Source organism: Hemitrygon akajei, chromosome 20 (assembly GCF_048418815.1).
Source record: "Hemitrygon akajei chromosome 20, sHemAka1.3, whole genome shotgun sequence".
Lineage (NCBI taxonomy): Eukaryota > Metazoa > Chordata > Chondrichthyes > Myliobatiformes > Dasyatidae > Hemitrygon > Hemitrygon akajei.
This window is the reverse complement of record NC_133143.1, coordinates 41,351,650-41,379,155: the sequence shown is the minus strand read 5'-3', so window position 1 is coordinate 41,379,155 and position 27,506 is coordinate 41,351,650. Positions and strand designations below refer to the sequence as shown.

Genomic DNA, 27,506 nt, shown 5'->3' with positions numbered 1-27,506 from the left:
GGGTGTTGGCGTTGACTCGTTAGGCGGAGGGGCTCTATGACTGTACCGTGTGCAATGCAATGTAAACGCAATTTAATCTTAGACCTGTCCTTCCACGTACACCACTCCTTAACGTGGGTCATACCAGCGTTGCAACGCGGAACACGGCCTCTGGAGCTGGCCAGAAACTTCCCGTGGCCACCCCCTGTCAGGTTATTAGCCCAATCAGGGCGAGAGGGCCGGCGACACGCTTCCCGGTTATTGCTGCCAATCACTTTTACAGGGAGTATGCCTGTCACTTCCTCGAGGCTCCGCCGTTATCTCACTGCCTGTTTATTCGCGCTAACTTCAGCAGCGTATTGTGAGCGCAGGGAATCGGAGGGTTGCGGACAGCTGCGGGAGCACAGCTACCTGGGTGGGTGTAAAACTACTTTGTCTTATTGCTTGTTGACCTTTTCTCAATTTTCATCGCGAGGTTTGCTTCATTCTGCTTTCAGGTTAAGGTTATTGATCGCAGTGGGATTGCTCAGTGTTTTTCTTTCTTAAAATCACAAGTAATTTCAATAGGCACTGTTTTTATGCATGATTCGGTTAAAATCAAACTTTTGTGAATTCTCTGGATCATAGTGCCTTCAAAGTCAATGCAATTAAAATACTTGGGTTTAATACAATTAAATCTAAGAGTTTATTGTTAGCCTTTAGTTATTGAGTTTGCCTCTTTCATCAAACTTTGAAAGTCTGGGTATTGTGTAAGTGTCCTCTAAGCTAAGTTTCTGGAAGAAAATGAATCCCCTCCCCCCCAAAGAGTTTTATCTCATGAGTGTTAACTGCTTTGATCATGGAACTGGCTTTAGTTTTTCAAAGGAAATTGTCTTTTTAAAGTTTCGTGTGATGTGATCACATTTTTAGTGGAGTGTCAAAATCTCTGCGGACCTCACCTCGACCCAACTTGTCGATGCAGCTATAAAGAAGGCACTACAACTCCATTAGGAGTTTGAGGAGATTTGGTATGTCACCAAAGACTCGCGAATAGATGTGCCATATACTTTAATTCATTTTTCTCTCTCTATTACGTATTGAATCGCGCTGCTACCGCAAAGTTAACTTTCACGACATGTGTCTGATTCTGCTACTGTACATCGATTTCCCCAACCGCCCTACCCCGACACCTACTTTACCACAATTGCACAGTCTGTGAGGGATTTAGCGGTCTTTTGTGTTGTCCGTAAGAAACCCCTGCATCCTTTCATTATAACTGTGTATTTTAAGAGATGAAATTCAGGTACTTGTTTTTGCAATGTCCCCAATTAGACCTAGGGGAAAATGTTAATAGACTGGCTAAAAACCCATTGGACACAATGTTTTTAAACCTGATTAATTTAGAGCACAATTCAGAAATGCAAACAACGGGGAAATGCAGGCGAGGCACCAGATAGATAAATATTAATGTGGAATAGAAATTGTACACATAATGCAAGAGTAACCTTATTATTTGTTATTTTTATTCAAAGAGGCAATTGGAAAGCTGTTGTATTTTAGCACTAGTGTATTCCAATAATAATGTTGGAGGTGAAGTTCTGTAATTCTACTACTGTAAAATGAATAGGACTTTGCAGTGGGGATAGTGGCAAATTGGAGCACTCCTTTGGTTAATTGGGTTGTGTTCAATTGTCTAATACTTTGGAAATGTTAATTCCAGTTAATCCTATATTTGATTTCTATATCTTTCCATGAAAGCTTTTTGTTTAAAAAAAAGTAGACGCAAACATATTTTTGGATGAGTGATCAGTGTAATTCTGCTGTGGACAAAGATTTTACTGGCAGCAGTGCAGAAGCCCCTGGCAGTTGTGATTCACTGGTCAAGATCTTGGAATCTGAGTTATAAGTACAGATTTGATTTTGAAGCACAAAAATCTTGGCTGCTGCATGCTGTTTTATGTACTCTAGTTGGATTTATCCAGTTTTATTTTAACACAACAGAAACAAAATGGACTTTTAAATTCCAGTGTCTCAATGTAAATGCATGCCAACCTTGGTATTCAAAAAAGATCATGGAAATGTTTATAATGAGGCAGAGAGCAAATGAGGAAAGATTAGTGAGCAACAAGTGGGACTTTGCTCACCATCGTTGTCATCATGTGCTGTGTTGTAAAATGTGGGTGATCATGATTTTGTCCATGATAGTCCTTGGTAAACTTTTCTACAGAAGTGGTTTGCCATTGCCTTCATCTGGGCAGTGTCTTTACAGGACGGGGACCCCAGCCATTATCAATACGTTTCAGAGAATGTCTATTACTTGTGGTTGCATTACCAGGACTTCTGATGTGCACTGTCATAGTGTTCATTAAAGGCAATATAAATAGCAAGAGTTAAATTAAACTTTTTTCCCCCCCCCATTTCCTCTTTCAGAGACGCTAACAATGGATCATCTGACTGCTGCAAATGTCAAATTTGCGGTTGATTTCTTCAAGCATTTGGATAAAGCTGACAAATCTGGCAACATCTTTGTGTCCCCGTTTAGTATATCCAATGCCCTGGCTATGGTGTATCTTGGTGCCAGCGGAAATACAGCATCGCAGATGGCAAAGGTAAATATTAGAATGTGCAGCTCCTTTTTATATGTCAGGCAGTTTGGAATTGGTTTATTATTGTCCCTTATACTGAGATACAGTGAAAATCTTGTCTTGTATGCAGTTCATACTGACCAGATTATTATACAGTGCATTGTGGTAGAATAAGACAAAACAATCACAATGCAGAATAAAGTGTAACAGCAACCAAAAGTGCAGTGCAGGTAAAAAGGGCAAGATCAAAATGAAATAGGTTGTGAGATCAGGAGTGCAATTTATTGTACTCGGGAACTATTTAATAGTCTTATAACTGCAGGGTAGAAGCTATCTTAACCTGCACAACACTTTAAGTGCGAGGGTGAGCAGTCAGATGCATAGAAAAGTACACCACTGAACCAGGCCCTGTGGCCCATCTAGTCTATGCCAAACCGTTTAAACTGCCTTCTCCCATCAACCTGCACTGGGACCATAGCCCTCCATACCCATTGATGCACCATCAATAACTCTCGGAGACGTGAGTCGAGATAGGCTTTTATTAGCTGGAAGAAAGCACTGTCAGCAGCAAGAGACCATCACACAACATCCTGGAGACTGAGGGAGGAGCAGTGCCTCCAATCGCCTTTATACCGGGGTCTGTGGGAGGAGCCACAGGAGCAGTCAGCGGGGGGGGCGTGTCCAGACAGGTATATGTAGTTCACCACACCCATGCAATCTCTGTACCTATCCAAACTTTGAGCTCGTATGCACCACCTGCGCTGGCAGCTTGTTCCATGTTCTCACAACCCTCCGAGTGAAGAAGTTGCCCCCAAGTTCCCCTTGAGCTTTTAACTTTTCACCCTTAACCCATGCCCTCTGGTAGTCCCACCCAACCTCGGTGGAGTAAGCCTGCTTGCATTTACCCTACCTCTCAATATTGTATACTTCTATCGAGTCTCCTCTCAATCTTCTACATTCAAAGGAATAAAGTTCTAACCTACTCAATCTTTACTCATAATTCAGGTCCTCCAGACCCGGCAACGTCCTTGTAAATTTTCTCTGTACTCTTTCAACCTTATTTACAATTCAAGTCATGGTCCACATTGGTACCAATGACATGGCTTAGTGGGTGACGAGGTCCTGCAAGGTGAGTTCAGGGAGTTAGGTGCTTAGTTAAAGGACAGGACCTCCTGGGTTGTAATCTCAGGATTACATGCTGCCCATGCCATGTGTTAATGAGGCCAGAAATATGAAGATCATACAGTTTAACATCAAGCTGAAGAGGTAGTTCAGGAGGGAGGGCGTCAGATTTTTGGATCTTTTGGGCTGTCTTCCAGGGAAGATGGAACCATTACAGATGGAGCGGTTTGCACCCGAACTGGTATCCTTGCTGGGTGATTTGCTAATGCTTCGTGAGGGGAGAGAGGGGTGGTGGTTTAAGCTGGAGTTGCAGGAGGATGGGGACCAGATAGCCAGAACAGATAGTGGAGTAGTTGTGGGGAAGGATGTTAAGACAATATACAAAGTCAGGAATCAAAAGCTTGAGTATGGTGTGACGAGTGTTCTAAGTTCTGTACATTTTAATGCAAAGGCTATTGGAGGAAAGGCAGATGAACTTCGGGCATGGATTAGCACATAGTATTCTGACATTGTAGCCATTAGGGAGATGTGGTTGTGGGGTGGGGGTGGGGGCAGTACAGGACTGGCAGCTCAGTAGTCCAGGGTTCTGTTTTACTTGTGATTGAGCAGGAGGGGTTAAAGGGGGGAGGGATGTATTACTAACTAGGATAAATGTCATGGCAGTGTTCAGCTATGACAGACTGGAGATCATGGCTGCTGAGGCTAGAGGGGTGGAATTGAAGAATAGAGAAAGGATGGTCATGTTAATGGGATTATAATTATAGACCACTCAATGGGATTTAGGGGAGCAAATCTATAGAGAGACCACAGACTGTTGCAAGAAACATAAGGTTGTGATCATGGGTGATTTTTGGCTGGGACTCCCAGTCAGAAGAAGGAAATCAGGATGGTTTAAAAAAAGCATGAGATTGCTCCAGCAGACAAGGTGAACGCGAATCCCAAGGACTTCTACAGATATATTAAGTGCAAAAACATAGTAAGGGGCAGAGTTCTTCCTCTGGAACATCAGAATGGTCATCTCTGCTTGGAGCCAAAATAGGAATGTTGGAGATAATAAATGGATTGTTTACATCTGTATTTACTTGGGTGGCGGATGTAGAGTCTATAGAAGTGAGGCAAAGCAGCAATGAGCTCCAGGACTTGTATTTGGATCACAGGGGAGGAGTTATTTGCTGTTTTTAGGCAAATTAGGGTAAATAGAACCCCAGGGCCTTGCAGGCTATTCCTTTGGATCCTGTGGGAGGCCAGTGCAGAAATTTCAGAGGCCATAGCAGAGGGATTTAAATGTCTTTAGCCACAGGTGAGGCACTGGAGGATAGTTAATGTTTATTGTCAAAGAAAGTCTCTGAGAATAAGCCAGGAAATTATAGACCTGTGAGCTTGACATCAGCAGTGGTTAGGTTATTGGAAGATCTTCTAAGGAGACCAGATATTTAAATGTTTGGATAGACAGGGATTGATTAAGGATAGTCAGCATGGCTTTGTGCTTGGCAGGTAGAGTCTGAGCAATCTTGTAGAGTTTTTCGATGAAGTTACCAGGAACGTTGATGAAGGCAATGCAGTGGATATTGTCTGCATGGACTTTAGCAAGGCATTTGACAAGGTGCTGCATGGGAGTTTGGATAAGAAGGTTCATCCACTCGCCATTCAAAATGAGGTAGCATATTGAATCAGACATTGGTTTCATAGGAGAAGCCAGAGAGTGGTAGTAATGGTTCCCTCTCTGACTGGACATCTATGACTAGTGGAGTGCTACAGGGATTGGTGCTGGGTCCATTATTGTTTGTCGTCTATATCAGTGATCTGGATGATAATGCGATAAACTGGATCAGCAAATTTGTGTAAGACACCAAGATGGAGGAACGGTGGACAATGAGAAAGACTGTTAAAGCTTGCAGCAGGATCTGGAGCAGCTGGAACGTGTGCTTAAAAATGGCAGATGGAATTTAATGCAGAGAAGTGTGTGGTGTTGGCCTTTGGACAACCAACCAGAGTAGGACTTGCACAGTGAGCGATACTGCAGTAAGGAGTGCTGTAGAACAGAAGGATCGTGGAATACATATCCATACTTTAAAGTGGTGTCACAGGTAGATAGGATTGTAAAGAAAGCTTTTGTCACATTGGTCTTCATAAATCAAAGTATAAAATACAGAAGGTGGGATGTTGAGGTTGTGTAAGATGTTGGTGAGGCCCAGTTGGAATATTGCTTGCATTTTTGGTAACCTACCGATAGACTGCAAGAGTACAGAGAAAATTTACAAGAATCTTGCCAGGGGCATGAGGCCCTGAGTTATAGGGAAAAGTTGAATAGGTTAGGACTTTAATCTCTCGGGTGTAGGAGAACGAGGGGAATAACATATAGTGGGGTTTAGCTAAGGGAAATGCAAGCAGGGTTTTTCCACTTGGGTTGAATGAGACTTGAACTGAAGGTCATGGGTTAAGGGTGAAAGGTGAACTGTTCAAGGGGAATATGAGGGGAACTACACTCAGAGGATGGTGTCTGTGTGTGGAATGAACTGCCAGTGGAAGTGGTGGATGTGGGTTCAATTACAACATTTAAGAGAAATCTGGATAAGTACATGGATGGGAGGGCTATGATCTAGGTGCAGATCAATGGGCTGGGGCAGGTTAATAGTTTGGCACAGACTAGACTGGCCGAAGGGTCTGTTTCTGTGCTGTTATTTTCTATGACACTATGACTCTTGAGCCTTGTGGAACATGCTATTGTATCTTCGCCCAGTGATACAAGAGGGGAGAAAAGAGAGTATCCAGCTGCTTTACTGAGGCAGTGAGAAGCTTCCAGTCCATCGAGGGGAGACTGATTTCCCTGATGTGTTGTGCTGTGTCCATAACTATGCTAGATTCTTGCGATCACATGCCAAGAGGTTACCATGCCAGGCAGTGACGCATCCAGCTGGGATCCTTTCTATGGTGCATCGATTTAAATGTTTGATGGGGACGTTCCAAATTTCTGGTGGGGGATGTATTGGATTAAAGCTGGAACACCACCTAGTGGTGAGCAAACGCTGAAGTTTTCAGCAAGAGCATTGAATTCCTCCACTGGGGATCCACTTGCTGATTAACTAGAGCATGCCTGTTTAACAGCAATTATTGGCTATTTGACTATTTTCTTTGCACTGGCTAGGTTAATTGAGTTTGTTTTGGTAGGTAGTGAACATAAGATACAAGTTTAAGTACAAGATCTGGGCTGTCATGTTACAGTTTAAATGTTTTTTTTTAAAGTTGTGCCACACCTGGAGTATTGTTTGCCTTTCTGGTGATACAATAATGAAGAATGTGATTGTACCAGAGAAGTTACCTGGATTGGAACATTTCAGGTATAAGAGGAGAATGAATAAGTTGAATTTACTTTCCCTAGATCAGAGAAGCTGAAATTCTGGACTAGTCCTGTTTCTGTGGTGTGATCTATGTGACTTGAGTGATGTGGACATAATTACAAGAAACAGGTAGGATCGATAGTTTAAAAAGACAACAATCCCATGTTGGGTGTGTCTGAGACAAGAGCGCATAGGTTTAGGATGGGAGTTATTTTGGAGGCTGGTTGGTAACTGGAATGTGTTACATGAAGAGATGAAGGAGGCAGATAACATTCATGACATTTGAGAAGCACCTGAATCAGCAAGGCAGAGAAGGTTACAGACCGAATGTGGGTCAATGTTGAGGTACAACAGCCAGCATCATGTGTGGAGTGGTGGGCCTGCTCTTGTGCTGGACATTGCTGTGGATGTCAAGCTGAGGCTTTAAACGTGAGTACACGTACCACCAAGCTCAAGGAAAGCTTCTATCCTGCTGTTGTAAGACTCTGGAATGGACCTCTAGTGGATAAAAGATGAACTCTGGTTCTCTCAATCCACATTGCTAGGACTTCACACTTAATCTGTCTTCCTACACCGCACTTTCTCTGGAACTGTGACACTATTCTGCGTTCTCTTCTTTCTCCTTTCATACCAGCTCATTGTGCTTGTTTATGGAGTGATCTGTCTGGATGGTATGCATCCCGGTCACAATCAAAATGCCACATTGTCAGCAGCGCTTGTTGTTTCTGACTCATTGATGTGCCAGTGAGTGATCTGATTTTCACCCACAGAACAATGGACCTCTGATATTCAGGCCGACAGCGTTTGGAGAATTTCCACAAACTGCTGTTACTTTGCTGCGACTTAACTAAACGCCCAGGTTCAAATCATTTTGAGAAATGCTGCCCTGAAAAATACAAACAAGTTAAGAATAACCTTGTTGTGAACATGGAATTACGCAAGTCAGGCCATGCCAAAATAACACATTTCCATAAGTACTTAAGATGTAGGAACAGAATTACGCTCATTGAATCTGCACCACCATTCCGTCATGGCTGATTTATTATCCTTCTCAACCCCATTCTCCTGCCTTCTCCGTGTAACCTTAGATAGCCTTACTAATTAAGAACCTATCAATCTCTGCTTTAATATACCCAATGAGTTGGTCTCCACAGCCATCTGTGGCAATAAATTCCACAGATTCACCACCCTCTGGCTAAAAAAAGTTAATTGTCATTTCTGTTCTAAAGGCTCGTCCTTCTATTCTGAGCTCTGCCTCTGGTTCTAGACTCCTCCATGATGAGAAGCAACCTCTCCATGACCACTCAGTCTAGGCATTTCAATATTTGATAGGTTTCAATGAGATCCCCTCCCATTCCTCTAAACTCCAGTGAATACAAACCCAGAACCATCAAATGCTTCTTGCACGTTAACCCTTACATTCCCAGGATTTCTCTCATGAACCTGCTTGGACCTTCTCCAATGCCAGCACATTTTTCCTTGGATAAGGGCCAAAAACTGCTCTCAGTAACTCCAAATGCAGTTTGACCGATTCCTCCCTTTGTATTCTAATCCTCTCATAATGAATGCCAACATTGCATTTACCAGCCTGCAAATTAACTTTTAGTGAATCCTGCACGAGAACATACTAATCCTGCACGAGGACTCCCATGTCTGTTTGCACCTGTGATTTATGAATGTACAAGAATTCTCGGCACTGTTGGCTTATTCCCCTTCCTTCTCCTGACCTGATGTCATTCAGTTACCTGCCTCCTGCAACTTGGGAGTGACTGCCTCCCTGTAGCTACTATCTATCACGTCTTCACTGTCCCATATGAGCCAGAGAATATCCATCTGCAGCTCCAGTTCCCCAAGATATCTGAAAGGAGCTGCAGCTGGATGCACCCATGTGGATGTAGTTATCAGGGAGACTGGACCTTTCCCAGAGTCCCCAGATCTGACATGAAGAACATGCTACTGACACTGGACCCATTCTTAATGCACTAGCTATGTACTAATAGACAGAGGGAAGGAAACTGACCAGAATCTTACATTCGCTACTTGTCTTAGCCTCTTGAGCCAAAGGCTATCCACTCTAACACTGGCCCTCTCTCACAATGGCTCCACTTCAATTCAAATCTTTTCCGATATGGAATCTCAATATGCCAAGCGAAGAGTCTGAAAGTGAAGAATTGTTGCGTTAACAGTAAATGTTGGGTCTGATGAAGATTGTCTAAGTATTGTGGCAATTTAACTGGAAAAAGAAAGCAGATGCTCTGTGGAATTAGTGGCAAAATTCTATAATTCTTTATTCCATCCTGCCTATTTATCAGAATTAACTTTTTATCTTTTGTCCTTGTTGAGTTTGACACAATATTTTCCTGTAACAAAAACAGACAATGTCTTTATGCTCCAATCTACCTTAAGCCATCAGCTGATAAATAATATTCATGAGTTTCCTGCCTTTTGACATGGATGCTGATGTTCTGTAGTAGATTAAATAGGAAAACAACAATGGGAATTTGGTTTATAGTTCCATCAAACACCAATACAGTTTACTTCACTTTGAACTGGGTTACAAAGTGCACTTGGATTCTAATAATGAATGTTAACCTCATCTCTTAGGTGCTTGCTTTTGATGAAGTCAAGGACGTTCACTCTGAGTTTCAGAAACTTCAACTTGAATTGAACAACCCTCAAGCAAAGTACGTGCTGAAAACGGCCAACCGCCTTTTTGGAGAGAAGACCTACGACTTCCTTCCAGTAAGGTTTTCTGTTTCGAGTATTAGAGACTAAACTGTCAAATTTGTTCGCTGATAAACTGATCAAACACAAATGAGATGAGTGAGAAAGGTATTTTTCTGCTTTGGATGGAAAAGTGGATTACTTCCATAATGAGAATGGGCTTGGATTTTAATTTCGAATTCAGTTGTGTACTTTTGAAGAAAGCCAAATAAGAAATGTATTACTGACAAAAAAGAATCTCAATATCCTGGAAGGAAAAACTATTATCTGGTGAGGTGTAAACTAAGGGATAGTTGAAAGGTTCAGGAAATATTTAATGAAATATTTAATATTTAAATAAATAATGCAGGAATATTTAATGAACTGGGCATAGGAAGTCAAAATTAAGCTTATTGTCAAATGGCCAGATGTGATTTTAAAAGAAGTTTGCTTCCGGCAGCATCACAGTTGGAGAGCATCATATACAGTAAGCAGCAACTGAGAAGCTGAAACAAACATTTAAACAAATTATACACATTTTACAAGAAAGAACTAAAAACAAAGTCCATTTTAGTGCAGTTATCGAAGTGGTCTTAGTGTTGCTAAATTGCAATGATCAGGGTTTTGTTGGTTGAAAGGAAGTAGCTGTTCTTGAATCTGGTAGTGTCAGACTTCAGACTTCTGCTGCTGATGCCCAATGGCATGGCCTGGAGAGTGGGAATCTTTAATGGATGGTGCCTCATGTAGATATTACTGAAGGTGCAGAGGGATGTGCCTGTGATGTACTTGGACAAGTCTGTTGCCTCTTGCGTTCCAATTGCTGTACCAGATCATGTAGCAACTACTCACGATCGCATCATTTAGCTTTTTGACGTCAGAATCGTGGTGTGCATTTAGTTATGTGATTTTTTTTTTCATGTATAAACTTGAAAATGGACCATGTGTACCATTTGTACAATGGTTGAATATATCAGTTGTAGACTTGAATCCATTTTGAAAACAATTACTATATTATTTGATTGAATGCTTGCCCTTGAGTAGTTTTAAATATTATAAGACCGTAAGACAAAGGAGCAGAAGTCGGCCAATTGGCCCATCGAGTCTGCTCCACCATTTTATCATGAGCTGATCCATTCTCCCATTTAGTCCCACTCCCCCGCCTTCTCACCATAACCTTTGATGCCCTGACTACTCAGATACCTATCAATCTCTACCTTGAATATACCCAATGTCTTGACCTCCACTGCCGCCTGTGGTAACAAATTCCACAGAGTCACCATCCTCTGGCTAAAAAAATTTCTTCTCATCTCTGTTCTGAATGGGCGTCCTTCAATCCTCAAGTCATGCCCTCTCATACTAGACTCCCCCATCATGGGAAACAACTTTGCCACATCCACTCTGTCCATGCCTTTCAACATTCAAAATGTTTCTATGAGGTTCCCCATCATTCTTCTAAACTCCAAGGAGTACAGTCCAAGAGCGGTCAAACGTTCCTCATGTTAACCCTCTCATTCCCGGAATCATTCTAGTGAATCTTCTCTGAACCCTCTCCAACGTCAGCACATCCTTTCTTAAATAAGGAGCCCAAAACTGCACACAGTACTCCACGTGAGGTCTTACCAGTGCCTTATAGAGCCTCAACATCACATCCCTGCTCCTATACTCTATTCCTCTAGGAATGAATGCTAACATTGTAGTCGCCGCCTTCACCGCTGACTCACCCTGGAGGTTAACCTTAAGGGTATCCTGTAAGAGGATTCCCAAGTCCTGTTGCATCTCAGAACTTTGAATTCTCTCCCCATTTAAATAATAGTCTGCCTGTTTATTTCTTCCAGCAAAGTACATGACCATACACTTTCCAATATTCTATTTCATTTGCAACTTCTTTGCCCATTCCCCCAATCTTTCCAAGTCTCTCCGCAGAATCTCTTGTTTCCTCAGCACTACTGGCCCCTCCACCTATCTTTGTATCATCAGCAAACTTAGCCGCAAAGCCATCTATTCCATAAACCAAATCGTTGATATACAACGTAAAAAGAAGCGGCCCCAACACGGACCCCTGTGGAACATCACTGCTAACCGGCAGCCAACCAGAATGGGATCCCTTTATTCCCACTCTCTGTTTCCTGCCAATCAACCAATGCTCTATCCATGTATGTAACTTTCCACTGCATCTCCCTTGTCTAGCCTACTTGTAATTTCCTCAAAAAATTGCAATAGGTTTGTCAGGCAGGATTTTCCTTTAAGGAAACCATACTGTGTTTGGCTTATCTTGTCATGTGCCTCCAGGTACTCCGTAACTTCATCCTTGACAATCGATTCCAACAACTTCCTAACCACCGATGTCAAGCTAACAGGTCTATAATTTCCTTTTTGCTTCCTTGCCCCCTTCTTAATTAGCGGAGTGACATTTGCAATCTTCCAGTCCTCCGGAACCATGCCAGAATCTATTGACTTTTGAAAGATCATTGCTAATGCCTCCACAATCTCCACAGCTACTTCCTTCAGAACATGAGGGTGCATTGCATCTGCTCCGGGAGATTTATCTACCCTTAGACTATTCAGCTTCCTGAGTACTTTCGCTGTCGTAATTGTGACTGCTCACACTTCTCTTCCCTGACACCCTTGAGTGCCCGGTATACTGCTGATGTCTTCCTCAGTGAAGACTGATGCAAAATACTCGTTCAGTTCTTCAGATTATGTACAAAGATAATGCATATCTTTGTGCATTGTAAGTATACTGTAAACAGTTCATGAATTGATGTGTTCACTTCCTTTCTGCAGATGTTAATGGGCTGAACTCTGTATTTAAATCCCATCATTTTCTGGCCCATAAAGCTTTGGACCCATAAGGTCTCAAAGCCTTGGGTTCGGTTAGCATTCAGTTATTAGTGTTGTAGACTATAACCAGTCTATACAAGTATCATAATATCAACATTTCTAATACTTTGGTTTTGTATGCCACTCTACTAAGATTTGGGTAGCAAATTGTCACAATTTTAACCCTTGCCCCTCAAATTCAATATTGTTGTGTAATTTTGATAACAAATAAATAATCAATTGGTACAAATCATGAAAGTGAGGTTTATTTTGATCTGTTGTGACCCTCCAGACATACCTTGCTGATACACTGAAATACTATCAGGCAGAACTGGCTCCAGTTGATTTTCTTACTGCAGCAGAAAAAGTCAGACAGGAGATCAACGCCTGGGCGGAAAAACAAACTGATGGTAAGTGATGTTGGACAATAGTTGTGGCCAGGCACAGACATGGACTTCTGCTGCCTTCAATCTTCAGAGTGAGCAATATTTCCCAAAATTATTCAACAGAACTATTTTTTTCCTTCATGCCGTACTAGAACATAAATGGTAAGACCAGGATTTATCATCCCTGTGAAGGCGATGATGAGATGTTTTGAAACCACTGTAGTTCTTGGTGAAGATATATTTCCATAGAGTGGTCAGATCAGCTGTTCTGAATTCTGTGGTGCAGTCAGTGAAACAAGCCCTTGGCAATCGCTCTTCGTGATTCACCCAATATATTTGGCATTATTCGTGGGAATGGGACGCATAAGGCATCACTATATGCAGACGACCTGTTATTTTATATCTCTAACCCAGAGAAATCTGTTCCTGCAGTAATAACACTACTTGCTCAGTTTAGTAGTTTTTCTGGTTATAAATTGAATCTTAATAAGAGTGTGCTTTTCCCATTAAATTTGCAAATTCCAATTTATAGACAATCACCATTTAGATTGGTTACTGATTATTTTATTTATTTGGGTGTTAAAATTACTAAGAAACATAAGAATCTATTTAAAATTAATTTTTTTACCCTCAATTGATCATGTTAAACAACTGTTTACTAAATGGTCCCCATTGTCCTTATCTTTGATTGGTCGAATTAATGCTATTTAGATGATTATTTTACCTAAATTTCTGTATCTATTTCAGGCAGTATCAATTTTCATCCCTAAATCTTTTTTTGATATTATTGATTATGAAATTTCTTCATATATATGGCAGAATAAAAATCCCAGGTTAAGTAAGAAATATTTACAGAAATCCAAAAAGGAAGGCGGTTTGGCTTTGCTGAATCTTAGATTTAATTATTGAGCAATCAATATTCGATATTTAACGTTTTGGACACAGGAGCTGGATGAAAATCAATGTCCACAATGGATGAACCTCGAGCGGGAGTCTGTACAGGGGTTTTCACTGGCTTCTATATTAGGGGCTGCACTTCCCTTTGCGCTTACTAAATTGAATAAACAAATGATAAATCCAATAATTAAACATACAATATGAATATGGTTTCAATTTTGTAAATTTTTTGGATTGAATAAATTTATCCTGTCAAGTTTTATTACATCTAATTTTTTCTTTCAGCCATCTAGAATTGATCAAGCTTTTCTTTTACAGAAAATAAAGGGAATAACATGTTTTCGTGATTTATTCATGGATGATTGATTTATGTCTTTTGACCAGTTGTCTAATAAATATAATTTGCCTAGATCACACATCTTCAGATATTTACAGATTAGAAACTTTCTGAACGCTACTTTAGTTACCTTTCCGATATTGCATCAAATTGAAGTTACAGAAACATTTTTAAGTTTAAATCTATATCAGAAGAGTTTAATAGCATTTATTTATGAATTAATTATGAAAATATACTTGGGTACTTCTGATAAAATTAAGAATGGGTGGGAAAGAAAACTTCAAATATCTTTATCTACAGAGAAATGGGAGAAGATTCTTCAACTAGTTAATAATTCTTCAATGTGTGCCAGATGCGGTTTGATACAATTTAAGGTGGTTCATTGGGTTCATATGTCCAAGGATAAGTTAGCTTGTTTTTACTGCCATATAAACCCTGTTTGTGATGGATGTAATTCTGAAGTAGCTTCCTTGACACATAAGTTCTGGTCTTGTCCTCTCCTAGGAAAATATTGCAAAGATATTTTTGATATTATTTTGGTAGTTCTGCTTGTTGATTTACAGCCTCATCCTGTTACTGCAATTTTTGGGCTACCAGTGGCAGACTCCAGTCATTTATCCCCATCAGCTTGTTGTTTAATTGCATTTGTTACATTAATAGCCAGAAGATCCATTTTACTTAAATGGAAAGATTCCAACCCCCCCTACCACATTTCAATGGTTTTCCCAAACAATAGCATGTTTAAACTTGGAAAAAATTAGGAGCAGTTCAATGGATCCTTTGAAGTTTGAAGAAACTTGGAGGCCATTTATTCAATATTTTCATATGATGCAAGTTGACCCTTTCTGAATCCTTTTTTAGTAATTTTTTGCTTCGGTATAGAGGAGCAGAGTTAACGACAAATTATAATTTTAACCGATGAAATATAGCAGCCAAATTTTTTTTTTTTGTTTAGTCTTTTTTAGTTTGGGTTTTTTCCTCTGTTTATAAAATACCTTTTTCATGTTTAGTTACTAAGAGATTGGGAGGCTAAACTACATTTGTTACTTGGAATCTGTGTTTGTACATGTTAACCGTTATTAATGTAATCCCGATTCTTTGTATCATTATCGTTATTGTTATGTTTACTAATTTGAAACTTAATAAAAAGATTGAAAAAGAAATACAGTCAATGAAACAACACAACTAGAGTTGGTGCGTTACTTGGAATCTGCAAGGAGACGTGTCTCCATGTGCCAGATTTCTTTGTCCTGTCTAGAAGTCAGGGGCTTGGGAGACTCAACAATATGTGCAAGCCATGAATCTTTACATCTTGCAAACATGTGCTAAATATTGTCTTTCATGCTTGCAGTGTATGTCATGTTGTTAGTTTTCTTGACCTAATTGATAGAATTGTGTCTTTTCCTCCCTCCCTCTCACTGAACCCACTCTTTAGGCAAGATCACAGACCTACTGGCTGAAGGATCTGTTGATGACCTGACAAGGCTTGTTCTTGTAAATGCCATTTATTTTAAGGGAAACTGGCGGAAAAAATTTAATAAAGAATTGACACAGGATGGGGAATTCAGAATAAAGCAGGTAATGTGTGAGTGGGAGAAATCAAGGTATTAACAAATACTGATCTCTATGTTACAGTTAATCAATAAAGGTGTGGTGTACCCGGGAAACAAAATCTTGGTGTTTGTAATAATAATTTGGGAATCTGTTGCCCTTGGCAAAATGCTTCCTTTGAAAGGGTGATGTCAGGGTGGCAATGGAGGGGAACTGACTGGTTGGCAGCCCAGTAGATCATGTGGGGTGAACCAGGATGTACAGAGTAAGGGGGGAGGGGGAACAAATCCAGGATTGTACAACTTTGATTGGACGCAGTGTGAAGCAAAGAGAGTGGGGTGAAATGTGAATAGGCAGTGGAGGGGGAGAGCCAGCAAGATGAGGCAGAGCGAAGGGAGATACCAGAACACCTGATGGAAACCCACGTGGTCACAGGGAGAATGTGCAAACTCCTTCGATGGAGGGAGGATTGGAGTGCTGATCGCTGGCTCCATAAGGCTTTATTCTAACCACTAAATTAGCATGCTGCCCTAAACCTCACCCCAGGGTTTTCTATCCCTTAACCCACTGGCCCTCCTTTATTTATACCACACCTCTGGATATTTGTTAGGTTAAAGGTGAAATGCTAATGGGGAGCTACTTCACACGGGGTGGCGAGAGTGTGAAACGAATTACCAGTGGAAGTGATGGATGCAGGTTCTATTTATATATTTTAAGAGACGTTTGGATAAGTACATGGATTGGAACGGTATGCAGGGGGTATGGTCCAGGGGCAGGTTGATTGGAATAGGCACAGACTAGATGGACCAAAGGGCCTGTTTCTGTGCTGTGGTGCTCTGACTCTCATAGATTGGTCACCATATCTACTTACCGTGTGCTTGTTTACTCGAATGAGATAAAAGGTTACAGGTTTGGCCACTGTCCATTTCAGTAGATTTTGCACATGAGAGGGTAGCAACTAAGTTGACAGCAACAAACGTGTTTTGTTTTACTTTGGAAGGAATGAGCTTTGCAGCTTGATTTAGGGATAGGTCTGGTGCAACTTGGTATCATCGGAGGTTCATTACTGTTGGAAATAATGTTTTTTCTCAGTATTTGCAAACGTTCAGCATCCTCTCATGTTAGATATACATGTAACATCTTCTCCATTCAAAACTAACACTCCTGAGAACGTAGCCAAGAGAAGTTTGATGTTTATGCAAAATGGGGTTTAAGATGCTGTCTATACTGTATGCACCAGATATTCCATGAAGGAGACCTAGACCTTGGTAGCTACTATTAAAGAACTTAACAGTAAATCAAATCAGGGTCTATACCTCTCTGTAGTGCTCCTGTCCTTCATCCCGTTATGCAGGGGTACAGTGCCCTCCCTTTGTGCCACACCTCTGAATACATGTAAATTTAGTTAAACACATTTGATGAAGCATGGTTTGTGCCCAGTTCTGTCCGTACCTGTATCTTATCTGCCATCTCAACAGTGCCATAAAGAAAAAAAAATAAGACCTTAAGATACAGGAGCAGAAATAAGGCGATTTGGTCCATCAAGTCTGTTCAGCTATTTCATCGTGGCTGATCCTTTCCCTCTCAGCCCCAGTCCCTTGCTTTCTCCCCGTAGCAGTTCATGCCCTGACTATTAAGAATCCATTAAATTCTGTCTTAAGTATACTCAGTGACTTGACCTCCACAGCTACCTGTGGCAGTTCCACAGATTCAAATCTCTCTGGCTCAAGAAATTCCTCCTCATCTCCATTCTAATTTGATGTCCCTCTATTTGAGGCTGATGACCTCTGGTCTTGCACTCCCCCACCATTGGAAACATCCTCTGCACATTCACTGTATCGAGGCCTTTTAATATCTGATAGGTTTCGATGAGATCCCCCTTATTCTTCTGAATCCAGTGAGTACAGGCCCAGAGCCACAAACACTCCTAATATGATAAGCCTTTCAATCCCAGTATCAATGTTGTGAACTCTGCAATGTCAGCACATCCTTTCTTGGATAAGGGGCCCAAAACTGCTCACGATACTCCGTGGGGCCTCAGCAGCTTCTACTTTACATCCCTGCTTTTATATTCTAGATCTCGCGAAACGAATGCTAATATTGCATTTGCCTTCCTCGCCACTAACTTAACCTGCAAATTAGGGAATCCTGTATGAGGACACCCATGTCCCTATGCACCTCAGACCCTCCATTTAAAAAAAAATACTCCACAGTTTTATTTCTTCTACCAAAGTGCATTACCATACACTTCTCAACCCTGTCTTCTGACTGATGCTTCTTCACCCATTCTTCTAATCTGTCAAAGTCCTACTATAACCTCTCTGCTTCCTCATACTACCAACCCTCCCCCTAGTTTCATATCGTCTGCAAACTTGGCCACAAAGCCATCAGTTCTGCCAGCCAAGTCATTAACATATAACCTAAAAGGAAGTGGTCTCAATATAGACACCACTAGTCACTATAGACTGGACTAGCTCCCCTTTAGCCCAGTCTTTACCTCCTGCCACTCAGCCAATGCTCTAGCCATGCCAGTATCTTTCCTGTAGTAATAGTTAAGCTCACACAAAAAGTGTCCAGTCATTGTGGGATGAAGAAAACTACAATTTTGAAATTTTCATTAATTTCTGGGGTTTTTTCAGGCTAAATATGTCGTCTAAATTTGCTAATTCCCTTTTTCTTTTGCATGCAGCATGAAACAAAACCTGTGCAAATGATGAAGCTAAAAAGCAGGTTTGCCTTCACTTATATTTCAGAAGTTTCAACCAAGATACTTGAGCTCCCCTATGACGATGGTGAGCTTAGTATGCTCATCCTATTGCCAGATATAAATGATGACTTCACTGGGATGGAAAAAGTAAGTGTGTAGCTTTAGTATAACTAATTAATTTGAATTGTTTTTCAGGGGGAAAAACAGGAAATTGGATTCTATCTTCAGTCCAAGAAAAGTATTTTAAAAAAAAATTCCCTCTTAATTTCCTCATTTGTGATGTAAAATATCAATCCCAGCACATCGACCGCTGCTGAAAATGGAGGAACCAGTCAAGAGGATGGCCTAATGAGGCAATCTTTATGCTTCAGCACTCTGTTGAACAGACTTAACTGGCAGATGGTCAAGGAGACCACAACAAATGGAGAAGACACTTACCGAATGATGAGGTGCACTCTGCTACTACAACCCTAGGGTGCTGCCTTCAATTCTGGTGACAGAACATCTCTCAGAGTGGCCAAGGGAAAACTCATTTTGGACATCAAGAAGGCTAAACCCACCTGTACGCAAAAAAATTCAGGATCCCCTGTCCGATACTGATCGCTGGGCATCAAGGGCAAACTGTTTACACAAGGAAAAGCAGTGTGGCCTGTACCAGAGGCTCATCTCTCCCTGATGTAAACGACTTTAATGCATGTTTTCAATGCAAATTCTTACTCCTCGGTCTTAATACACCAATGTACAATTGCATGTTGGACTTCCTAACCAACAGACCTCAGATAGTGAGGATGCATAACCTCTCCTCCCTCTTCAGCATCCTCTACACAGATGTTCCCCAGGGCTGTGTGCTGAGCCCATTGCTGTGCACTTCCCTCACCCATGACTGCACAGTCAAACACCCGATTAATCACGTTGTTACGTTCACCAGTGGCACGACAGTGATGGGGCTCATCACCAACAGTGATATAGCCTACAGAGAGGAGGTGGAAGAGCTCGAGGCCAGGTGTTGGGCAAATAACCACTTTATCACTGTCAATAAGACAAAGGACTTGGTTGTCGACTTCAGGAGAATTTGGACCACTTGCACCCCTCTTTACAGCAGTGGACGCTACGAGCAGTTTCAGACTACTGGAAGTGTACATCTCACACAAACTCATGGTCCCAGAACAGATTCTATGCAATCAGGAAAGCTCACCAACACCACTGCTTTCTGAGATGGCTAAAGCGAGCTGGAGTAAGTACCTCTATACTCCTGTCATTCTGCAGATGCACAGCAGAGGGCACCCTACGGCTGCATGGAATGGAAACTACACTGCATTGAACAGGAAGGCTCTACAACGGGTAGTAATAACATCATGAAGGATTCCACACAACCTGCCCAAGGTCTGTTTGTCCCACTCCCGTCAGGGAGGTGACGACTTGGCATCAACACCAGGATCACCAGACTCAAAACAGTTACTTTACCCCAAGTAGTAAGGCTGATCAACACATACTAACCTATCCCTCCACAACTCCAGCCATCATTATTTTATCATTTCCTGTCACTCACCTTAAACACAGACAGTCTGGCATGTTCGCTCGCTTATAACTACTGATGAGACCTGAAGCCAGGAGATAGAAGAAAGCTGGAATCGAAATAAAACTTTATTCATTAAAACCATGCAATGACAATAATCTCAAAATTCATTGGTACTTCCCAAAGTCTGACTGTTTAAAGGGTTTAATCAAGAACATTTGAGACTTTGATAGGAATAACGCGCAATCAGTGAAAGTCAGCATTTGTTGTCAGGTGACCAACTTTTGGCCATGGTTCCTTTCTGCTGCGGTCAGTGATCTGGTTGCATGTATAACAGCTTTTTCGGAATCAGCAGAAAAGATGTGGGATATGACAGCTTCCTTCCTGTAGATAGGCATATCTGTTGCAAAGATGATGGGCTGCTTGTGTTGAAGTGGGTCAAGAGCAGGTTGGATGACAGTATATTCTTCGCCTGATCAAAAACCTCTTGCTGTTGTTTAGACTATTTCCACGTGGTACCCTTGTTGAGCCTGACATTGTGGCTCCTTCAGGTGCATTCCTGGGAGAAATACTGAATTGTGACTGATTATGCTCCAAAATGATCGTAAATTGCTAACATCTGATGGTGGGACATTTTTAAGATAGCAGTAACGTTTTCAGGGTCTGAATGACAGCCATACTGATCTATGATGAATTCCAGACACTTGAATGAAGACATCAGGAGACTGCATTTTACTCCCTGAAGTCACAATCCAGAGTCTTACAGTTTGTTCAAAGCATGGTCCGGGCATTGGTATAGTTCTCAAACACAAAACAGCCTGCAAGTTTTGGAAATCCAAACCAACACACACAAAATGCTGGAGGAACTTAGCAGGTCAGACATCTATGGAAAAGAGTAAACATTTGGGCTGGGACCCTTCTCAGTATCCGTCTGTCTGATATGTGCCCGTCACAGTGACGTTGTCGAGGTGAGCAGTAACACTGTCAATGCCGCTCAGCATGGTGTCCACAAGCTGCTAGAAAATTGATAGGGTAGCCGTTACCCTGAAAGGCAGAAAGAGGAAGGAAAACAACAACTTGTGTGTTGTAATAGCGTCACCTTTTGGATGTACAATCAATGTATATAAGACATCCAGTGTATTTATATTTATTGTCTTATATTAATACTGTGTTCTTTTTTCTGTTTTTTTTGTCTGCTGCATCAGATCTGGAGTAACAATTATTTTGTTTTCCTTTATTCTGGTGTACAGTGAATGACATTAAAATATCTTGAATATGAGACTGTCACAGTGGCTAATAGGAATGACCTCTGATAAAGCTGAAATGTGTTGTTTCAAATGCTTTTGTTAATTTTTGACATTGTTTTAATGTGGCGGGTAGATGTGCAGATTAGAAACAGGAGGTGGCCACCAAATGCTTTCATTTAGCTCTGGCATTTAATATTGTCGTGGGTTTAAATGTAAAAACAGCTGACCTTTTGGTACATCGGTTTTCTGGGAGCTAGGGTGAAGCTGATCTCATGAAACCCTCTATCCCTCTTGTTCCCCTTTATCTCTGCAAATAATTCTCTCCTGTAAGCCCATCAACACTTCTTTAACTTTACTGTGCAATTGACCCTTAGTGTAGTTAATGACCCATGAGTTCATGGGTAATTGGAAAGAAAGGAAAATGTGAATAAAACATCTGATTTGGTTTTGGTTGGAAATTAAAATAGTGGTTTACATTTCTTGCATTCAAGTTATTATATTGGATGGATTAAGAGTGAATTCTTTTTGTTTGTTTTAAGCTTCAGAGTCAGCTCACGTTTGATCATCTGATGAATTGGACCAACCCAGATATGATGAACGAGATAGAGATTAATGTGGTTCTGCCCAAGTTCAAACTGGAAGAAAAATATGATCTTGAGTCTATCCTCATGCAGATGGGGATGGTGGATGCTTTCAGCACCTTGCAAGCTAACTACTCCGCAATGTCTAGTAGAAATGATCTTGTTTTGACCAAAGTAGTGCATAAATCCTTTGTGGAAGTTAATGAAGAGGGCACAGAAGCAGCTGCTGCAACAGCAGCGATCATGATGTTGCGATGTAGTCCGATAAGATTCGACTTTGTGGCTGACCATCCGTTCCTGTTCTTCATCCGGCACAACAAAACACGCAACATTTTATTCTTTGGAAGATTCTCATCTCCTTAGACCTGGTGCCATTAGGTTGCAGCAGTTTTCAATCCATTCCTTTTTTGTTCACCTAACATTTCTGTGTTGGGTAGATTTTCATGAAGTTAAGAGAAGGCGTGGAATGAAGTATAGTATTAATGTTCTTTACTCTAACCAATTGAGCTTTGGTATGCTATAAACATGTAAGCTTTCCTTAGAGAAGTAAATGCTTATACTTTGCTGCTAATTATCATGAGATGAAGAGCCTGTGATTGGAATGGATAGTTCTAAAATGCTGAACTTTCAAAAATAAACACGTGCTTTCCTCTTGCTCATTTTTGTTAAGTGAGACACCTTTCATACAATTGATAAATTACGGTATTACAGTGGCAATACTTCCCACTCCATTCCCTCTTGTCAAAACAAGATTATTTCTAAGATGATTCTGTGTTTGCTGTTCACTGGTATCTAAAACTCACATCAGTTTTTCACAGTTGCAGTAACTTCCTAATTTTCACTTAAATTCTTCAATTAACCTGTTTGCCCCCATCACTAATTTGGTCTGTTTGCAGTTACATTCTGAATACGAGATCATAAGACATAGGAGCAGGATTAGGCCATCTGGCCCATTGAATCTGCTTTATCATTCAATCATGGCTGATATTTTAAAATCTCCTCAATCCCTGTTCCCAGCCTTCTCCCGGTAACCTTTGATGCCATGTCCAATCAAGAACCTATCAATCTCTGCTTTAAGTACACCCAATGAACTGACCTCCACAGCTGTATGTAGCAATAAATTCACCACCCTTTGGCTGTCCATATCTGTTTTGAAAAGGTGCCCCTCTATCCTGAGGCTGTGTCATCTTGTCTTAGACTCTCCCACCATGTGAAACATCCTTTCCACATCTACTCTGACTAGGCCTTTCAATGTTCGAAACGTTTCAATGCCAGCACATCTTTTCTAAGATGAGGGGCCCAGAACTGTTCACAAAACTCAAGGTGAGGCCTCACCAGTACCTTATAAAGTCTCAACATTACCTCTTTGCTCTTGTATTCTAGACCTCTTGAAATGAATGCTAACATGGCATTTGCCTTCCTCACCACCAACTCAACCTGCAGGTTAACTTTCAGGGTGTTCTTCACAAGGACTCTCATGTCCTTCTGCATCTCAGATTCCTGGATATTTTTTTCCCCCATTTAGAAAATAGTCTGCACATTTATTTCTACTATCAAAGTGCATGACCATGCATTTTCCAGCATTGTATTTCATTTGCCACTTACTTGCCTATTCTTCTAATCTGTCTTAAGTCCTTCTGCATCCTACCTGTTTCCTCAAAACTACCTGCCTCCACCAATCTTTGTATCATCTGCAACCATGGCAACAAAGTCATCTATTCCATCATCTAAATCACTTATATACGACATAAAAAGAAGTTGTCCCAACAACGGTCCTGTGTAACACCACTTGTCTGGCAACCAACCAGAAAAGGATCCTTTTATTTCCACTCGCTGCTCCCTACCGATCAGCCAATGCTCCAACCATGTTAATAACTTTGCTGTAATACCATGGGCTCTTAACTTGGTAAGCAGCCTCATGAGTGGCACCTTGTCAAAAGTCTTCTGAAAGTCCAAATATACAACATCTACTGCTATCTATCCTACATGTAATCTCAGAATACCAACAGGTTCATCAGGCAGGATTGTTCCCTGAAGGAAACCATGTTGACTTTTCTATCTTGACCTCTGTCACCAAATACTCCATCACCTCATCCTTAACAATTGACTATCATCTTCCCATCCACTGAGGCCAGGCTAACTGGCCTCTAATTTCCTTTCTGCTGCCTTCCTCTTTCTTAGAGTGGAGTAACATTTGCAATTTTCCAGTTCTCTGGCACTATGCCAGAGTCCAATGGTTTTTGAAAGATCATTTCTAATGACAGCACAGTCTAACACTACCTCTTTCAGAACTCTAGGATGCAATTCCTCTGGTCTGGGTGACTTAGGTATCTTTAGGTCTTTCAGCTTTTTGAGCGCCTTCTCTCTTGTAACAGTAACTGCCCCCACTTCTCTTCCTTCACACACTACCACATCAGGCATACTGCTAGTGTCTTCCACAGTGAAGACTGACGCAAAATATTCATTTAGTTCATTAGCCATTTCTTTGTCCCCTGTTACTATTTCTTCTGCCTTACTTTCTAGCGATTCACTCTCATTTCTCTTTAACATACTTGAAAAAACTTATTACAATCCACTTTGATATTATTTACTAGCTTGCTTTCATATTTCATCCTTCCCTTTCTAATGATTTTTAGTTGCTCTGTAGGTTTTTAGAAACTTCAGAATCCTCTATCGTCCCACTAATGTTTCCTTTGTTGTATGCCCTTTCTTCTGCTTTTACAATAGCTTTGACTTCCCTTGTCAGCCATGGTTGTATTATTTTAACATTTGAGTATTTCTTCTTTGGAATACATATGTCCTGCACCTTCCTCATTTTTCCCATTGCTGCTCTGCTGTCATCCCTGCCAGCAGCTCCTTCCAATCTACTTTGGCCAACTCCTTTCTCTTACCACTGTAATTTCCCTTACTCCACTGAAATACTGTTACATCAGACTTTACTTTCTCCCTATCAAATTTAAAGTTGAACACAATCATATTGTGATCACAGGTTCCTAGGGTTTCTTTTACCTTAAGCTCCCTAATCAGCTCCAGTTCATTACATAACACCCAATCCAGTATAGCTGATCCCCTAGTAGGCCCAACAACAAACTGCCCTAAAAAGCTATCTCTTGGGCATTCAACAAACTCACTCTCTTGAGATCCATTACCAACCTGATTTTCCCAATCGACCTGAATGTTAAAATATCCTTGACTTCCATAAAATTCAGGGAGTTGGGTAGGAAGCTGTAACGTTGGACTTCTAGGGTAGTAATCATGGGATTGCTGCCTGTATCACACGCTACTGAGTGCAAGAATAGCATGACCAGGCATATTAATGTGTGGCTGAGAGACTAGTGTAGGGGGCAAGGCTTCTGATTCCTGGATCATTTGGGCCTCTTCTGGGGGGAGGTATGACCTGTAAAAAAACAGGACGGGTTACACCTGAACCCAAAGGGGTCCACTATCCTAGTAGGGACATTTAATAGAGCTGTTGGGGAGGATTTAAACTAATTTGGCAGGGAGTTGGGAACCAGAGTGATAGGGTTGAGGAAGGGGAAAGCAGAAAAAAATCAAAAATAGCATGCAACAGAGATGATAAAAAGAACAGGCAGAAGATGAGCCAGTGGGATGAGTTACAGGGAAATAGAGGTGTGGTGCAGTTAAAACAGAAAGCAACAAATGCTGGACCGGAAGTGTTATAATTGAATGCACGCAGCATAAGGAGTAAAATGGTTGATCTTGAAATTCAGCCACAGATTAGCAAATATGCCATTGTGGCCATCTCTGAAACTTGGCTAGAGGATGGCTGCCATTGGGAGCTGAACATCCAAGGATATACGGTGTATTGGAAAGATGGGTTAGTAGGCAGAGGGGGTGGTGTGGCCCTGTGTATAAGAAATAACATTAAATTAGAAAGAGATGACATAGGATTGGAAGGTGTAGGGTCTCTATGGGTTCAGTTAAGAAATGGCAAGGGTAAAAGGACCCTAATCCCAGGTGTATACAGGCCTCCAAACAGCAGCCAGCAAGTGGATTACAAATTACAGCAGGAGATAGAACAGGCTTGTTAGAAGGTCAAATTCATGATAATCATTGGGGATTTTAACATGAAAGTGGATTAGGAAAACCAGGTCAATAATGGATCTCAAGAGAGAATTTGTAGAATGTCTAAGGGATTTTTTTTTTAGAACAGCTTGTTGTTGAGCCCACTAGGGGATGGACTGTGCTGGACTGGGTGTTGTGCAATGATCCGGAGATGATAAGAGAGTTTAAGGTTAAGGAACCCTTAGGGAACAGTGATCACAGTATGATTGAAATTTGAGAGGGAAAAACTAAAATCCAATGTGTCGGTATTTCAGTGGATTAAAGGTAATTACGATGGCATGAGAGGGGAACTGGCAGAAGTTGACCAGCAAGGGATATTTGTAGGAAGAACAACAAAGCAACAATGGCTGCTGTTTCTGTGAAAAATGATGGAAGTGCAAGACAGATATATTCCAAATGGAAATTTTCAAAGGGAAGAAGGACACTACCGTGGCTGACTAGTGAAGTCAGAGCCAAAGTAAAAGCAAAAGAGAGGGGATACAAGGAAACCAGAGCTAGTGGGAAGATAGAGGATTGGGAAGCTTTTAAAAAATTGCAGAAGGAAACTAAAAAGGTCATTAGGAAGGAAATGATGAATTATGAAAGGAAGCTGGTGACATATCAAGACAATAAAAGCTTTTTAAAGTATACAAAGGGTAAAAGAGAGAGATAGGACCAATAGGAAATGATACTGGAGATATTGTAATGAGAGGCGCAGAGATGGCAGAGGAACTAAACGTGTATTTTGCATCAGTCTTCACAGTGGAAGACATCTACAGTATACCAGACATTCAAGAGTGTCAGGGAAGTGAAGTATGTGCATTGAAAATTACGACTGAGAAGGTGCTCAGGAAGCTTAATGATCTGAGGGTGGATAAACCTCCTGGACCTGATGGAATGCACCCTCAGGTTCTGAAGGAAGTAGCTGGAGAGATTGCGGAGACATTAACAATGATCTTTCAATAATCTATAGACTCTGACATTGTACTGGATGACTGAAAAATTGGATATGTTACTCTGCTATTTAAGAAGGGTGGGAGGCAGCAGAAAGGAAACTATAGAACTGTTAGCCTGACATTAGTGGTTGGGAAGTTGTTGGTAGGGATGAGATTACAGAGTATCCGGAGGCACGTGATAAGGTAGGCCAAAGCCAGCATGGTTTCCTGAAAGGAAAATCCTGCCTGACCAAGCACCTGCATTTCTTTGAGGAAATTACAAACAGGATAGATGAAGGAGATGCAGTAGATGTGGTGTACTTGGATTTTCAGAAGGCCTTTGACAAGGTGCCACACATGAAGCTGCTTGGCCATATAAGAGCCCATAGAGTTACAGGGAAATTACTGGCATGGGTGGAACATTAGCTGGTCGGCAGAAAATAGAGAGTGGGAATAAAGGGATCCTATTCTGGCTGGCTGCCGGTTACCAGTGGAGTTCCACAGGGATCAGTGTTGGGACCGCTGCTTTTTACGATGTATGCCAATGATTTGGACTATGGTGTTAATGTTTTGTAGCTAAATTTACCAATGATACAAAGATAGGTGGAGGAGCGGGTAGTGTTGAGGAAGCAGAGAGCCTGCAGAGAGACTTCGATAGTTTAGGGGAATGGGCAAAGAAGGGGCAAATGAAATTGAATGTTGGAAGGTGTGTGGTCATGCGCTTTGCTGGAAGAAATAAATGGGAAACTATGACTTAG

The 27,506-nt window shown here is 41.2% G+C and overlaps 1 protein-coding gene across 1 annotated transcript; it reads left to right on the top strand.

Moving 5' to 3' along the window:
- Positions 1-53: 53 nt before the first annotated feature.
- Positions 54-22,405, top strand: LOC140713748 (leukocyte elastase inhibitor-like). Its single transcript, XM_073024220.1, has 7 exons — positions 54-394; positions 2,389-2,567; positions 9,608-9,745; positions 12,819-12,936; positions 15,582-15,724; positions 18,387-18,551; positions 21,707-22,405. The coding sequence occupies exons 1-7, from the start codon at positions 55-57 to the stop codon at positions 22,109-22,111; spliced, it is 1,488 nt and encodes a 495-aa protein (XP_072880321.1). The 5' UTR covers position 54; the 3' UTR covers positions 22,112-22,405.
- The last annotated feature ends 5,101 nt before the right edge of the window (positions 22,406-27,506 follow it).

Coding starts and splice junctions, on each gene's coding strand:
- LOC140713748 (XM_073024220.1), top strand. CDS start 55: ATGCAATGTAAACGCAATTTAATCTTAGACCTGTCCTTCCACGTACAC. Junction 15,725..18,386: donor GGGAATTCAGAATAAAGCAG/GTAATGTGTGAG, acceptor TTTTGCATGCAG/CATGAAACAAAACCTGTGCA. Junction 18,552..21,706: donor ACTTCACTGGGATGGAAAAA/GTAAGTGTGTAG, acceptor GTTTGTTTTAAG/CTTCAGAGTCAGCTCACGTT.